Source organism: Humulus lupulus, chromosome 5 (assembly GCF_963169125.1).
Source record: "Humulus lupulus chromosome 5, drHumLupu1.1, whole genome shotgun sequence".
NCBI classification, from domain to species: Eukaryota; Viridiplantae; Streptophyta; class Magnoliopsida; order Rosales; family Cannabaceae; genus Humulus; species Humulus lupulus.
This window is the reverse complement of record NC_084797.1, coordinates 144,710,198-144,724,238: the sequence shown is the minus strand read 5'-3', so window position 1 is coordinate 144,724,238 and position 14,041 is coordinate 144,710,198. Positions and strand designations below refer to the sequence as shown.

General features: G+C 28.6%; 2 protein-coding genes across 2 annotated transcripts; one reads left to right on the top strand and one right to left on the bottom strand.

The window, feature by feature from the left end:
* Positions 1-1,119: 1,119 nt before the first annotated feature.
* Positions 1,120-3,565, top strand: LOC133779557 (protein FAR1-RELATED SEQUENCE 5-like). The gene is made up of 3 exons (XM_062219507.1): positions 1,120-1,955; positions 2,148-2,252; positions 2,539-3,565. The coding sequence occupies exons 1-3, from the start codon at positions 1,120-1,122 to the stop codon at positions 3,563-3,565; spliced, it is 1,968 nt and encodes a 655-aa protein (XP_062075491.1).
* Positions 3,566-11,154: 7,589 nt separating this feature from the next.
* Positions 11,155-13,468, bottom strand: LOC133777719 (uncharacterized). The gene is made up of 4 exons (XM_062217433.1): positions 13,063-13,468; positions 12,760-12,866; positions 12,581-12,665; positions 11,155-11,502 (listed from the first exon to the last, which is right to left on the bottom strand). Exons 1-4 carry the CDS (start codon positions 13,294-13,296, stop codon positions 11,413-11,415), a joined length of 516 nt encoding a protein of 171 aa, XP_062073417.1. The 5' UTR covers positions 13,297-13,468; the 3' UTR covers positions 11,155-11,412.
* Between the last annotated feature and the right edge of the window lie 573 nt (positions 13,469-14,041).

The following is a 14,041-nucleotide window of genomic DNA, read 5'->3' as shown; positions in this document are numbered from 1 at the left end:
TGTAATCTTGTAATGACTACATTTATTATTTTCTCCTTATTGCCTTGATACGCTGATATTAAGGATAATTAAGACCCATTGGCCCATGTAACCCCCTTAAGCCTATAAATATGAATGAGAAGGCTCAAGGAGGGGACTTTTGAACCTTGAATCTGAATACTCATAGAAAGAGCATAGTGTGATTATCCACTGAAAAGTTGTAATTCTTCTAAGGCTGGTGAAACTCAAGAACCCTAGTTCTTTGATCATGGGATTAGGATTCAACATCAATAATAACACTAAGTGGACGTAGGTTATTACCACATTGTTGGGGCCGAACCACTATAAATCATTTGTGTCACCTCTTTACCATTTGATTCCAATCTTGATTTCTGTTTGTTTCATTGTCGTTATTTTGACTCCGTGTCATTGGCCAAATCAAGGGTCAACAATCATGTTTAAATATAATATAATATAATATAATACTTTCAAATTTTCAACCACCCCCTAATGATATTAAATGCACATCTTCATATTCAAATACTCTAACCAACTATCTATATCCTAGCATTAAATAAAAAATTTATTAATATTGCACAATTGTGGTTCTCTAAACCCTAATTTCGAAAATTGTAATGAAAATTTTGAAAATTATAACAATTATATTATTGTACATTAATTAGGGTTTACACTAATTACTATTTTGAACAATTAATTATTGAATATATGTTAAATATTAAATGCACATCTTCATATTCAAATACTCTAACCAACTATCTATATCCTAGCATTAAATAAAAAAATTAATATTGCACAATTGTGGTTCTCTAAACCCTAATTTCGAAAATTGTAATGAAAATTTCGAAATATTATTGGATTTATACATATTTTCAAAATTGCAAAATTATATTAAATGCTATTATAATTTTGAAATTTGTAAGTATCAACTTTTCAACCACCCCACTAATTATATTAATTAATGCTATTATAATTTCAAAATTTATAAGCATCAACTTTTCAATCACCCCACTAATTATATTAATTAATGCGATTTTAATAATATAATTAGTTTAAATTTAAAAAATATTGAATAGTGCTACACACCATTCGAAAAAAAATCAGAAGGAATAGGTTGGAGAAATGACTAGTTACGAAAATGGTTTGGAAGCTGAACAAGAAGATACAAAAACCTTATCTTTTGAACATGAAGTAGACCCTGCTGGGGGAACACGTTTGGAAGAGACAAATGATGAAGATGTACCAAAAGACAATGTTGAATGTGGCATTAACAAAGAATGGATCGAACCTGATATTGTGCAATGGAGGAGCTTGCTTCAATTTTTGGATATTGACAAAGAACCAGAACATATACAGTTTTTGGACTTCGAAGGGAAGGAGTTTGTAAGTATTGAACAAGCAGAATCTTTTTATTTTTTGTATGCGAAAATGATGGGGTTTAGTGTTAGAAAAAAACTGAAGAGGGAGGACAAAAAAGGTATTTTACACATTAGAAGTTGGGTGTGTTCAAACGAAGGTTTTAGAGAACAAAAATATTGTAATCTTGATAATAGGTGTAAAGAAGCTTGTGCTCTAACAAGAATGGGTTGTAATGCAGAGTTTAGAATAAATTTAAATAGGGAAACTAACCGCTGGATTACTAAGTGTTTTAATAACCACCACAACCATAAGTTTGCCTTCTTCCGTGAAAAACCATTTCTTAGATCTAATATAATATTTAGGGACGAGATGAGGGAACAAGTTATGCCAATGAAGAGAGCCAGAATTAAGACATCCCAAATTTGGACTTACATGGTAGAAGTTCATGATGGTTGGGAAAATATGGGATGTATCAAAGATGACTTGTACAAGGGAATTTGTAAAAAATATTCAACTTGGGATGATTTTGACACGTCCACAGCAATGGGTTATCTCGAAGCAAAAAAGGGTCGGACAACATGTTTTTCTACAAGTATGATGTAGATAAAGAAAATAGATTGACAAATTTATTCTGGTCTGACGGGACTTCCCAAGTTGATTACCAGTTATTTGGTGATTGTTTGGCTTTTGATTCTACTTACAAAACCAATAAGTATTTTTAATTTATTTTTTTAGCTTATATCGATTTCTTAGTAAAATTTCAAATATCATATTAATTTTTTGTTCAACAGGTACGGAAAGCCATTAGTAATACTACTTGGGTCTAATAATCATGACAAAACGTGTGTGTTTGGAGCTGCACTTCTTGATAATGAGCTTCAACCACATATGATTGGGTATTGGAAACATTTTTAGAGTGCATGGGTGGCAAGATGCCTTTAGCAGTTTTGACTAGCGGTTACAAAGCAATGAACAAAGCACTGGATAATATTATGCCCGGTGTTCCACATCGTATTTGCTCGTGGCACATACTAAAAAATGCAATGCACCATGTACACAATATAGCATTCCATCAAGAATTGAAAAAGTTTATTTTCAGGTAATACATTAAATGGTGTTTTATCTTATTCTCTCAATTATAATATGAAAACATTTATATTTTTCTTTTTTACAAAAATATAGGCATTACAAGGAGGAAGAATGGGAGGATAATTGGAAAGCGACTATGAATAAATATAGATTGACAGAAAATGCATGGGTGGAATCACAATATGGCACAAGAAAGCAGTGGGCAGATACTTTTCTTCGTGGTATTTATTTTGGTGGAGCTACTGCTACCAGTAGATGCGAATCTATGAATGAATTCTTGAAAAGAGATTTGCAAAATAAAATACCATTGTGGATGTTTATACGACACTTTGACCATGCTTTATCTATGTTACGTCACAACGAGATGAAAGAACACTACAAAACTAATTTGACTGAACCAGTATTGAACCAGACAACTATGCCGTGTGTGGAGGATGAAATTTCTTCAATTTTCACAAGGGAAATTTTTACAAGGATAAGAAAGGAGATACGGCATGGCAATAATTATATTGTCCTGAAGGATGATAAGATACCAGATTACACTCTTTATTTGGTCAAAAAATATATTGGTTCTGGATTAAAGCGCAAAGTGTTAATCTCCAACGAAGGGAATGATGTGCGATGTGATTGCTATTTTCTTGAGACAAAAGGAATTCCATGTAGACATATTTTTATTTCATTGAAGAATTTGGAGAGAAGAAGTTTGCCAATTTGTTTGGTAAATAGACGTTGGCTAAAAGATGCTAAAGAAGCTCAACTGTTGACTCAAGGTAATGAAAGAAAGTGTCATCATCCTGAAGTTATTGAAAATTCTAGGTACGGTGGTGTAACCACACAAACCACTATCACGTTGTACCTTGCTACAAGATTGCGAGAAGCATTTCAAAAGGCTATGAAAGTTATATCAGAGTTTAATGCAGAATTGGAAAAAATGCCACCAGATGAAGAGTTAAAACATCCTCAAAATGCTGAAGGTGTATTTCCTAATAATATTTTGGACTCTCAAATTAAAAAAAACAAAAGGCAGACCAACTACAGCCAGTTTGTCGAAATCATTCTCTGGAGGTGCAAAGAAGAGAAAACCAAAAAAATTGCTATTACATTGCAAGTATTGTGGTGAGGTTAGACATGATTCAAGGAATTGTCCTATGCAGCCAAAGTCAACTACCAAGAAAAATGGTCATTCGAAGAAGAAGAAGAAAAAAATCAATCCATGATTAGTGATGTCTTTTATATAATTATTTATAAACCTTTTTACATTGTAATTTTAATTTCGACTACAAAAAAATTAGGGCTAATTGTTGTTTTAAAAAAAACTATATTTTAAATATGGTATTGAGATTTGGGAAAGTTAATTCATTTGCATAATTACGGTTTAAAGTCATTATATCTTATTTATATATTTTATCATTAATTTCGGCTACAAAAATATAGGGCTAATTTTTTTTTCAAATATTATAAATATGGTATTGAGAATTGGAAAAGTTAATTCATTTGCATAATTAGGGTTTAAAGTCATTATATTGTTTTTATAATTAATTTCGGCTACAAAAAATAGGGCTAATTATTATTTATTTTAAAAAAAAAGTAGTTTAAATATAGTTTTGAGAATTGTGAAAATTCAATTAATTTGCATAATTAGGGTCTACACTAATAATTAGTTTGAACAATTAAATATTGAATATATGTTAAATATTAAATGCACCTCTTCATATTCAAAGACAATAACTAATTATCTAAACCCTAATTTCGAAAATTATAATTATATATACAAATTTTATTAATATCCAAACCATAATTTCGGCTATGCCAATTGTGGTTTACAATTAATATTAAAAAATTTTAAGATTAAAAATACAAAATAATTGCACATCTTAAATGTTCTATTGAGAAGTGAGAATTATTAATGCACCTCTTCAAATCGAAAGATTCAAAGACCATCTATATCCTAGCATTTAGTAAATAATTAATTACATAAAAATATATTTTTTATCATTAATTTCGGCTATTTATATTTTATGTTTACAAGGATCATATGAATGTTGTAAATTAAACCATTATATAATAAAAAGTAAAATTTCATTAGTTCAATCAAACATAAAAATAAAAATGTACAAAGTACAGTAGTAGATAGACAAACAAACAATTTCCTTACGCTCTCTTCAACTTTTCCATCATTCTCAAGAGCACATCCATATTTTTCAAGTGCTCATCAACTTTTGTTTGTTCCTCTTCGAATAGTTTCTTCATTTTCTCAAATAATGCTTCGCAATTGTCGAATCCAAAACTCACTCCAAGACGATCAATCAAATGTGTAGCAAGCAACACAATCTCTTTAATTTCTTTCTCTCCTAAGTCATCATAATATTGAGTAAATTGACACATTCTTAAAAATATAAAATGATTTCAAACTCTACCTAAAAATAAAGTTTACGTTTGCCTACAAATGATAACAGTGTATATAAGATAAAATTATTTATAAATAGTGTTAAAAACCACATAATTTCGAAATTATGACATTTAAAATATCCAATTTTTTAAAAAAATAAATAAAAACTAAATTCCATTTTGAACCAATACCTTAATTGTTTTGGTTAAATTAATAAATAATATGGGTAATAATTATGGAAAATATAGCAATTAATGGGCTATTCCATATCCCTAAAATCATGCTCAAATTTCTGATTAGTTACACTTCTCAAAACATAAAATGAACATATTTCAATTCCCTAAAATAACACAATAATTTTGTTATTGGTTAGGTTAATTATGCATAATTATACCATTAAATTCTAAATGGTTAAGTTATTATTTAGTTACTATGCATTGATTTTTAATTTAAATTTAAAACATAATTTCGAAATATATTTAATTTTTTTTATAGATAACAAATTTTGGTTGAGTTAGTTTGTGTAAAAAATATATATATTTTATTAAAATTTCTCTTAAAAAATGTGAGTAATTAATTTAGACAATGCCACCTAATTGCATTAAATTCATGTATTCATAAATCCATTCTAATACCCTAACATCATGTTTTATTTATGATTGGTTGAGCTATTAATCATTTCTCATAAAAAAAACGTGTACAATTAAGATCATGCCAACTAATTTCATTAAATGCATGTCTCCAAAAATCAATTCCAATTCCCTAACATCATGCTCAAAATTCTGATTGGTTGATATATTAATCATTAAATTCGAAATTAACATATACAAAATTATTTTTATTTAATAAATATGATATTAATGCCTACAACTACCATTTGAAACTTCCAATAAACATTAACGCTGATTGTGAAAATGATAAAATTTAAAGTGTGTTTTAATCTTGTTAATAAATAATTAATTCAGAAATAAACTATTCAAATTCTCCCAAATATTGATCATCTTCTAATTTCTCAAAATTGATAAATAATAATACAAATTTCTTTCTTTTACACAACTTGATTGAGAATAACAAAATTAGGGCAAAGATCATTGTCCCTAGTACTATATTCCTCTGCTTGAAATGAACTCTCGAACATCTTTCAATAATTTTGCTCTATTCTTGTTGAAATTTGAGCATGCAATCCACGAAGCTATGTGACACCTTTCTTCATTAGAGACGAACTACAATAGTGAAAAAAAAATTTACTCAAGTATAGTATGATAAGAACAAAATAAAAAAAAAATAAAAACTTAGTATGAAATCTACTTACCACAAAAGACCGCGAGTCGAGCTTACAACAATTAATCATAAATAATATGACAAAGACTCCACAATCGTACAAAATTTGTTGTCTAGGGACATTTCTACCACGAACTATACCAAAACTAGCAAAGTTGAAACTATCAAGTTTCCTTTTGATTTGATTCTCCAAGAACAAATCTAGATTGCGTAGCTGCATTTGCACTCTAACATCAGAATTTATAAATTTAAAATTTATAAAAAATAATATATTCAACCAAAAAAAACTTACAATATCAACAATCTTAGATGACTATAATATAGGATTCTTTTCATCAGCAAGTGAGTCTCAAACTTCTACTTTTTTTTTCTTTCAGTATCACCCGTGCAAGAATGAAGTGTCTTACAAGTAACATAGGAATATAAATCTACAAGTATAATTATTGTTAGAAATTACATAATAAATAGATGCTTAAAAATGTATTCAGCATAAACCATTAGAATTATACTTCATTGCAATGTTCGAGGTTAAATCTTTCGTAGTAATGCATTTTCCTCCAAATTTGATGTAGTGGTAAATTGGAGTAGGAGTCGGGTAGTAAGTATTTCTATTGTCATAATTTTAAAAAAAATTAACTTCACAAACATGAAATATGTTTTGACAAAAAAGAACAACAACAAAAAACTCGCCATATTTCAAGCAAGAAGATACCAATTCTTACTCTCTTTACCCTTCTTCAGCCTCTCATCCTCAGTCAAGAATGAAGAAACTATAGTAACAATTTGCATTTACCAAAAAAAAAATTATAACGGTCATGCTAAAATTATTAATATATACAATGAATTACCTCAGTCTCCAACTCCGTTTTAGGTCCAAGATAACGGAAGTCGGACCGTCGTAGAAAACTAAACTCACTTTCAACTATAATTTCCCTATGATAGATACAATAATTTACATTAAAATATATTGAAAAAATTACAAAAAATATATACATTAAGATAGAAAAACTTACAATTGATCAGAGTTTGAGAAAATGTATTCTAATACTTCCCTATCTTTCGGTCTTAAAGTTTTACCGAGTTTAAAATGTTCAAAGAACACAACATTATCTTGGATAATAACATGTTTTTTTTTAAAATAGTAATGGTGCGGCTTTCTCGCTAATGGATTCACATGTCAATTTTTTTTTCTTCTCATATCTACATGGAATTTTATCCTTGGCTTGTAAATCTAGTTTAATAGAGTGTAGTTCATCTCTCAACTCTTTCAACTCATGTTCACTTACTGTCCTCCATTCCATTTATGATTCCATCACGAATTTCTATACAAAAAAATTGATGAAGATTATCACTCTGTAAGAAATATTTTTGAAAAATAATAATATGTTTGAAAAATTTACATGATGAAAATTTCAAAACTTTAAAATTCCTCAAATTTTTAGTTTATTGAAGAAAAATGAACTACAAAATAATTTGTAATAATAACGTTTTAAAAAAATTAATAAATTGGAAATTTTTAAAACCCTATAACCTTCAATGTAAATTTATAACCCTAATAGTTGATATCTAAGAAGTTTGAATAATTTCGAATTTTACAATAGGAGAAAAAAAAATGTAAAAATAAAAAAAATCACAAAAAATGATTGAAAATCTTGCAAGAAACGCTATGAAAAATCTAGAGCTTTTTCATCAAACATTTTTTTTTTAAATTGTTCTTGTGAGATTTTACTAAACAAGTTTTTCAAGATAAATAAGATTTAATCATTTTTTTGAATTTCAAATCCTACATGACAAATAAAACTAAGTTGGATTTAAAAAAAAAAAAGATCTAGTAGTGAATTTCAAAATATGAAATTGGAGAAATAGATGATAAATTGTTTATAAAAATAAAGAAAGCCCGAAAATGATTGAAAATCTTGCAAGAAACACTATGAAAAATCTAGAGCTTTTTCATCAAACATTTTTTTTAAAAATTGTTCTTGTGAGATTTTACTAAACAAGTTTTCAAGAGAAATAAGATTTAGTCATTTTTTTTTAATTTCAAATCCTACATGACAAATAAAACTAAGTTGAATATTAAAAAAAAAAAAAAACTCTAGTAGTGAATTTCGAAATATGAAATTGGAGAAATAGATGATAATTTATTTGTAAAAATAAAGAAAGCACAAAAACGATTGAAAATCTTACAAGGAACACTATGAAAAAACTATGAAAAATCTAGAGTTTTTTCATCAAACACTTTCAAAAAAAAAAAGTTGGAATTTTTTTGAAAAAAACTAGAAAATCTACTAGTGATTTTCGAAAATGACTTAGAAATCTTACTTGAAAATACTTTAAAAAATTGGAGCTTCTTCGATAAACAAGTTTTTTAATATAAGTAAATTTTTTATAAAAATATATATAATATATATAAATTTTAAAATATGCATCATTAATTAGTCAACTAATTGTAATTGGGAAGATATGAGTCATTAATGCATAATGAATGAATTTGGAAAGAAAATGGAATGAACAAGGAATGAAAGGAATGGAGAATGAATGAAGAAGGAATGGAGATAAGGAATCCTGGAATGAATCTTAAATAATGATTTTTTTAATTATTTAATTAAATTAAATGGTGACCGCCATGTCAGCATGTAGCTCATTACCAAGTTTGAAAAAGTTAAAGCTAACATTAATTAACATATTTAAATATGGACCATTGGATCTTAATCCAATGATTATTAGTTGACAACTCATCCACGAGGAAAAAACGCAATCACCATTAAGAGTGAACTCATATATATATATATATATATATATATACTAGATACAAGCAACGTGCAATATGCACGTTTGCTTAGTTTTATTTATAGAATTTATTAATTATTTTTATTAAATTTATATTAATGTCATATAATTTGAAATAAATATCATATTTTAATTAAATAATTTATTTATTTTTGTTTAAGTTTATGTTTGTTCTAGTTTTTGAATTTGAGAGTGACAACAAGAGATTATATATTATATTTTTAATATAATATTATATATTATACGTGGATTTTAAATTTATGTTTCTTGCTAGATTTAAAAAAAAAAAGCAATTTGTTGCTAATTCACAGAAGATTATATTATATGTTTAATATGATATTATTCTAATAAGTGAGTTTAAGTTTAATTAAATTTTATTTAAGTTGTAAAATGTATGATTTTATTATTTTCAAATAATTATTATTGTAAAATATCTCAAAAATATCATATTTTAATTTGTTTAATTATTTATTATTTTAAAATAATTATCATTGTAAAATATCTTATTTTAATTTGTTTAATTATTTATTATTTTTAAATAATTATCATTGTAAAATATCTTAAAAATATCCTATTTTAATTTTTTTAATTATTTATTTAATTTAAGTTTAAGTGTTTACAAACTACCGTTAAATATAAGAATATTCTGTTAAATATAAGAATATTCCGTTAAAGTTAACATTAAAAAAATAAAAAATTGATAAAACTAATAATTTCCGTTATCTACACACTTCTTATATAGAAGAGATATAATATTGTTTATTTATTTGAAATTTATGTGAAAATAATATAAATTTAATAAATATAATTAATAAATTTTATAAATAAAACTAAGCAAACGTGTATTGCAGTGACTTGTATCTAATATATATATTTATATGTATATATATAAAGAGTATGTATCTAATAGATTCTTAATTTTATAGTTTTTTTTTTTTTTTTTTAAATTATAGATAACATTTTGGTTTAATTTTTTTTAATATATTTACATCATTATTTTATAATATATGACATTGTTTATGTATTTAAAATTTATATGATAATTAAAAAATATATAATAAAAATAAAATTAAACAACTTCTAAATTAAACTTGCACGATGCTTTTACTTAGTTAACAAATAAACTAGTTTTTTACTGGATTAAGTTGTAAATTCTTAACCCTAATTTTTAAAATGCCATATTTTTAAATTAGTTTTTAAAAAACCATATTTTAAAAAAATTCTTTTTAAATATATGTTTTCCATCAACACTAAATAAAACTAAACACAAAAAAGCCCCTATTGTTTCCAAAGTAGGCCGTACCTCCTAAATTCAACCCAAAAATTTAATAAAAATGCTTGACAAAAACAAAGATAGAATAAAAACAAAAGAAAATATCTTATAATGCACCATCTCTCGCCCCGAACACAGTTTCTAAAATGAAACTATTTCCGACTTGATATCTTTTTAGATTAGAAAGAACTAGAAAACAACATTTACTGGGTGGGTGTACAAGTAGAGCTGTAAATGTGGGTCGACTCGGCCCGACACAGTCCACATTTTCATGCATTCGAATAATTCAAGGCGGACCCATATTCAAATTTGTGTCGGGTCAGACCGACCCATATTTGAAAGAGTAAGCACAGCACGACGCATGTCGTGTCGTGTTAGTGTCATGTCAGGCCCAAATCAAGCCGATCCACTTTCTTTATTCGTGCCCACTTTTAGGCTTTTTATAAAAAATAATTATTAGAATTTAAATACCTACTAATAAATGCTAAAATATTTAACTCACAAATCTTAAAATAAATTAATATAATTATAAAATTATAAACATTGAAAAATAATAAACTTTTATTATCATTTTAATTTATAAATAATTGACAAATAAAAATTTATTATCATTTTTAATGTCAAAATATCATACATTTTATCGTGTCATGCTTTTAGGCTAATTTATTCGTGCCATGCTTAAGCCCATATCGTGACATGCCGTGCCGATTTTAAATTCGTGTCATGCTTGACCCAAACCCATATTTTTTCGTGCCATATCGTGCTCGTACCGATTTCTTGTCGTGCTAGAAAGTCCAACCCGTATTTACAGCTCTAGGTACAAGCATGACTCCATACTCTTGGTAAACCTTTTATTCATTTATTCACTTACTATAAACTGGTCTTTCTTTAATCATATCAATAGTTATTGATAGCTACAGCGTCATAGGAACTTGTTAGAATCCTAGTTCGATAAACAGCAAAAGAACTAAGAAACTTGAGATAAATAACTAGGAAATTATTACTTGTTAAGGGAAGAAATCCTCAATGAAATAATTTGATTGGAATGTCAACCAAGATTATCACTTTTGGTAAGTAACCAACTACAAAACGACTCTAGACCCCGCTTCTTAATCTAGGCTCAGAAAAGTAAACAATGAAAAGAGAGTACAAAGGCACGAGGCACCAGCAATGTAACCTCTCGTTGTTCCAAAAATTTGTAAAGCACCTGCATAAGACTCCAATGTTTCTTTTCTTAACCACTGAAGTTAAGCTTCTTCATTACTTTGGCATAAGCTGCAGGGACAATAGCAGGGAGCCTGAGCCTGCGTTTTGATTTCTTTGACTGCAAGTAACACAAATTTCATTTTACTTCAAGTGGTAGCTTGGTAATATGCATATTGAATGCCAAATAATAAAACAATGAACGCAAGGCAAATGGAAACAAGAAGGGGCCGAAATTCAACACCTCATTCGCAAGTCAATATCACTTTTCAATAAATCTATCATTCATTAGTTCATTATTAGAATAGATAATCTTCCACTAAACTGGAATATTTCCAAAAATATTTCCTAGCAAATATTTAGCAATCATCTCTCAGCAATGCTCAACAACAAGAGATTTTCTACCCACAAGACAAAGAGAGGGACCACAAACGCAAATGGAGATTTCTTAACAAAGCTCCTCATGTTCCTATATCTCAAATCAAATGTTCTGAAAAGAAAATCATTTCAAATGATCAGCAAGAACACTGACAGAAAGATTTTCTTATTGCTTTCTAGCAATATTAAGATATCACAAGATAACAGACAATCGTGAACAACAAACTGAAATGATTTTCTTTACTTGTATACTAAGTCCCACTGCTTAATCATAATCTTTGGGAGGTATGAAACTCAGGAAATTCAATTGCTAGGTAGGTCTCCTTAAATCAAACCCCGAAACTCATGGAAAGGATTCTTATTGTTTTCTAGCAGTATTAAGATCAATCAAGATGACAGACATGATACTTCTACAGCTAAGAAACTTTTTAATTGATATTAAGACATTCTAGAATCTGAAAATTATGATGACCCCTGACCATAGAAAGCCGGTATAGATAAATCTCATAACAGAGATCTACATAATAAAAGATATTTTATTTCCTTTTCTCATTCATTTTACTTGGCATGGACATACTTAGAAGAGCAAATTTCATCAAAAAGAACCCACCATAGAGGTTATAGAAACTACACTGCAATGCAAAGAATTATAAAAGTATCACTCCACTCTCTAACAACTTATTTTTTAGGGTAAATTATAATCAATCATATGAATCCAACATCCAAAAACAAAGCGCCCGTTCAATATTCCCTTTTAAGACCTTAAGTGAGGCAAGTTTTCGCTTATACCAAGCAGGGTTGAAAGGGTTAAGAAGACATACCTTCAAATGCGCATTGTGTCGTTTTCCCTCCCTCCACCGCCGGATATTCCCATCATTCATTGTCCTAAACCTGGACTTGTAAGACCTGGTTGAAATCTAAACCAATTATTCCGTGAAACTTACTATACCTTGTCATAAAGTAACAGGGTTTAAGATTATCACTCAGAGTAAAAACCTACGAGAATGGTTTCATTTTGATTTTCTTGAGCTTGGAAGTGATTGGTGTCATCGGTTTCCTCTTCTTCCGTCTATCCCTCCTCGAAACGACGTGCCGCACCTGGATCATCTTAACATACACGAAAAGAAACCCAATTTCAGTTACTGTTCAATCCATGCACAATTAAAGTTCGAATAAAATGAACCTTATTTACTTCCGTAATAAAAACCATTAGGATCCTAATTCACTTGATGCATTTTCTCAGTAACCAAACGGAAAGGGAAGATGCATTCAAATTGAAAAAGATAACAAATGCCGAACTCACCGAGAGAGGGAATCGAGAAGAAATAATGGAGTTAACACCCAGAGAATGATGCATTGGTGGAGAAGCGCCAAAAAGGGGCTTAAAGCTCAATGAATTGGAAGCGGAATAATGGAGAGGTTGAAGAAGCTTTGGGGAAGAGTGGAGCAGACGACGACAAGAAGTAGTGTAAGGAAATGTTTGGGCCGAGCTTAGCGCCAGAGATCGAAGCTTGGAAGATAGTCTCTGCAACGTCATCGTCGTCGTTGATGGTTCGAAAACTGTGTTACAGAAAACCTAACGTCTTAACAGAACTCTTTCGGGTCTGCGGATGTGTTTGGCAAACTGAATAGCGTACTCTAGTCTCCCACAAAAGCTTCCTCTGCTCGGGTTGAATAAGCCCTCGACTCGAATATAACATTAGTATGAGTGGTTGATCTATATGGAAAATATGAATTAATGGTTTGTCACCTTGATTATTGTTAGAGCATTGGAGGAGTAATTCAAAGTATCCAATATCAAAAAAAAAAAAAAAAAAAAAATTCAAAGTATCCAAAATCAAAAGGGACTTTTTACTATTTATGCTTAATAGTCTATAATGTTACCAAAAAAATACCACCACTATTTACTCTTTCATTTTGATGCTAAACATTTTCATCTACACAAAATACCTCTCTCATTATATCAAGAATACTAAAATCATCTCTTCCTCTCTCTTCTGTCTCTCTCTCTTTATTTCTCACGAAACTCTCACCAAAACCCACGGTGAGTGCCGAATTTCTTGCTGAAATCATTGTTAGTCAGCCATATTGTCTCTATAAAGATCACAATATCAAAGGCAACATCTATTTTGAGGGATTTTGGAGGAGAAAATCCATGAGTAAAAAGATTGTTCATTTTTTTGTGTTGGGTATTGTTTGTTTACTTTTTTTTTTTTTGGCTATTTCGAACAGATCTGAGCCATATATTGATGTGCTTTTTGGGCTTGTTAGAGAGATTTCGC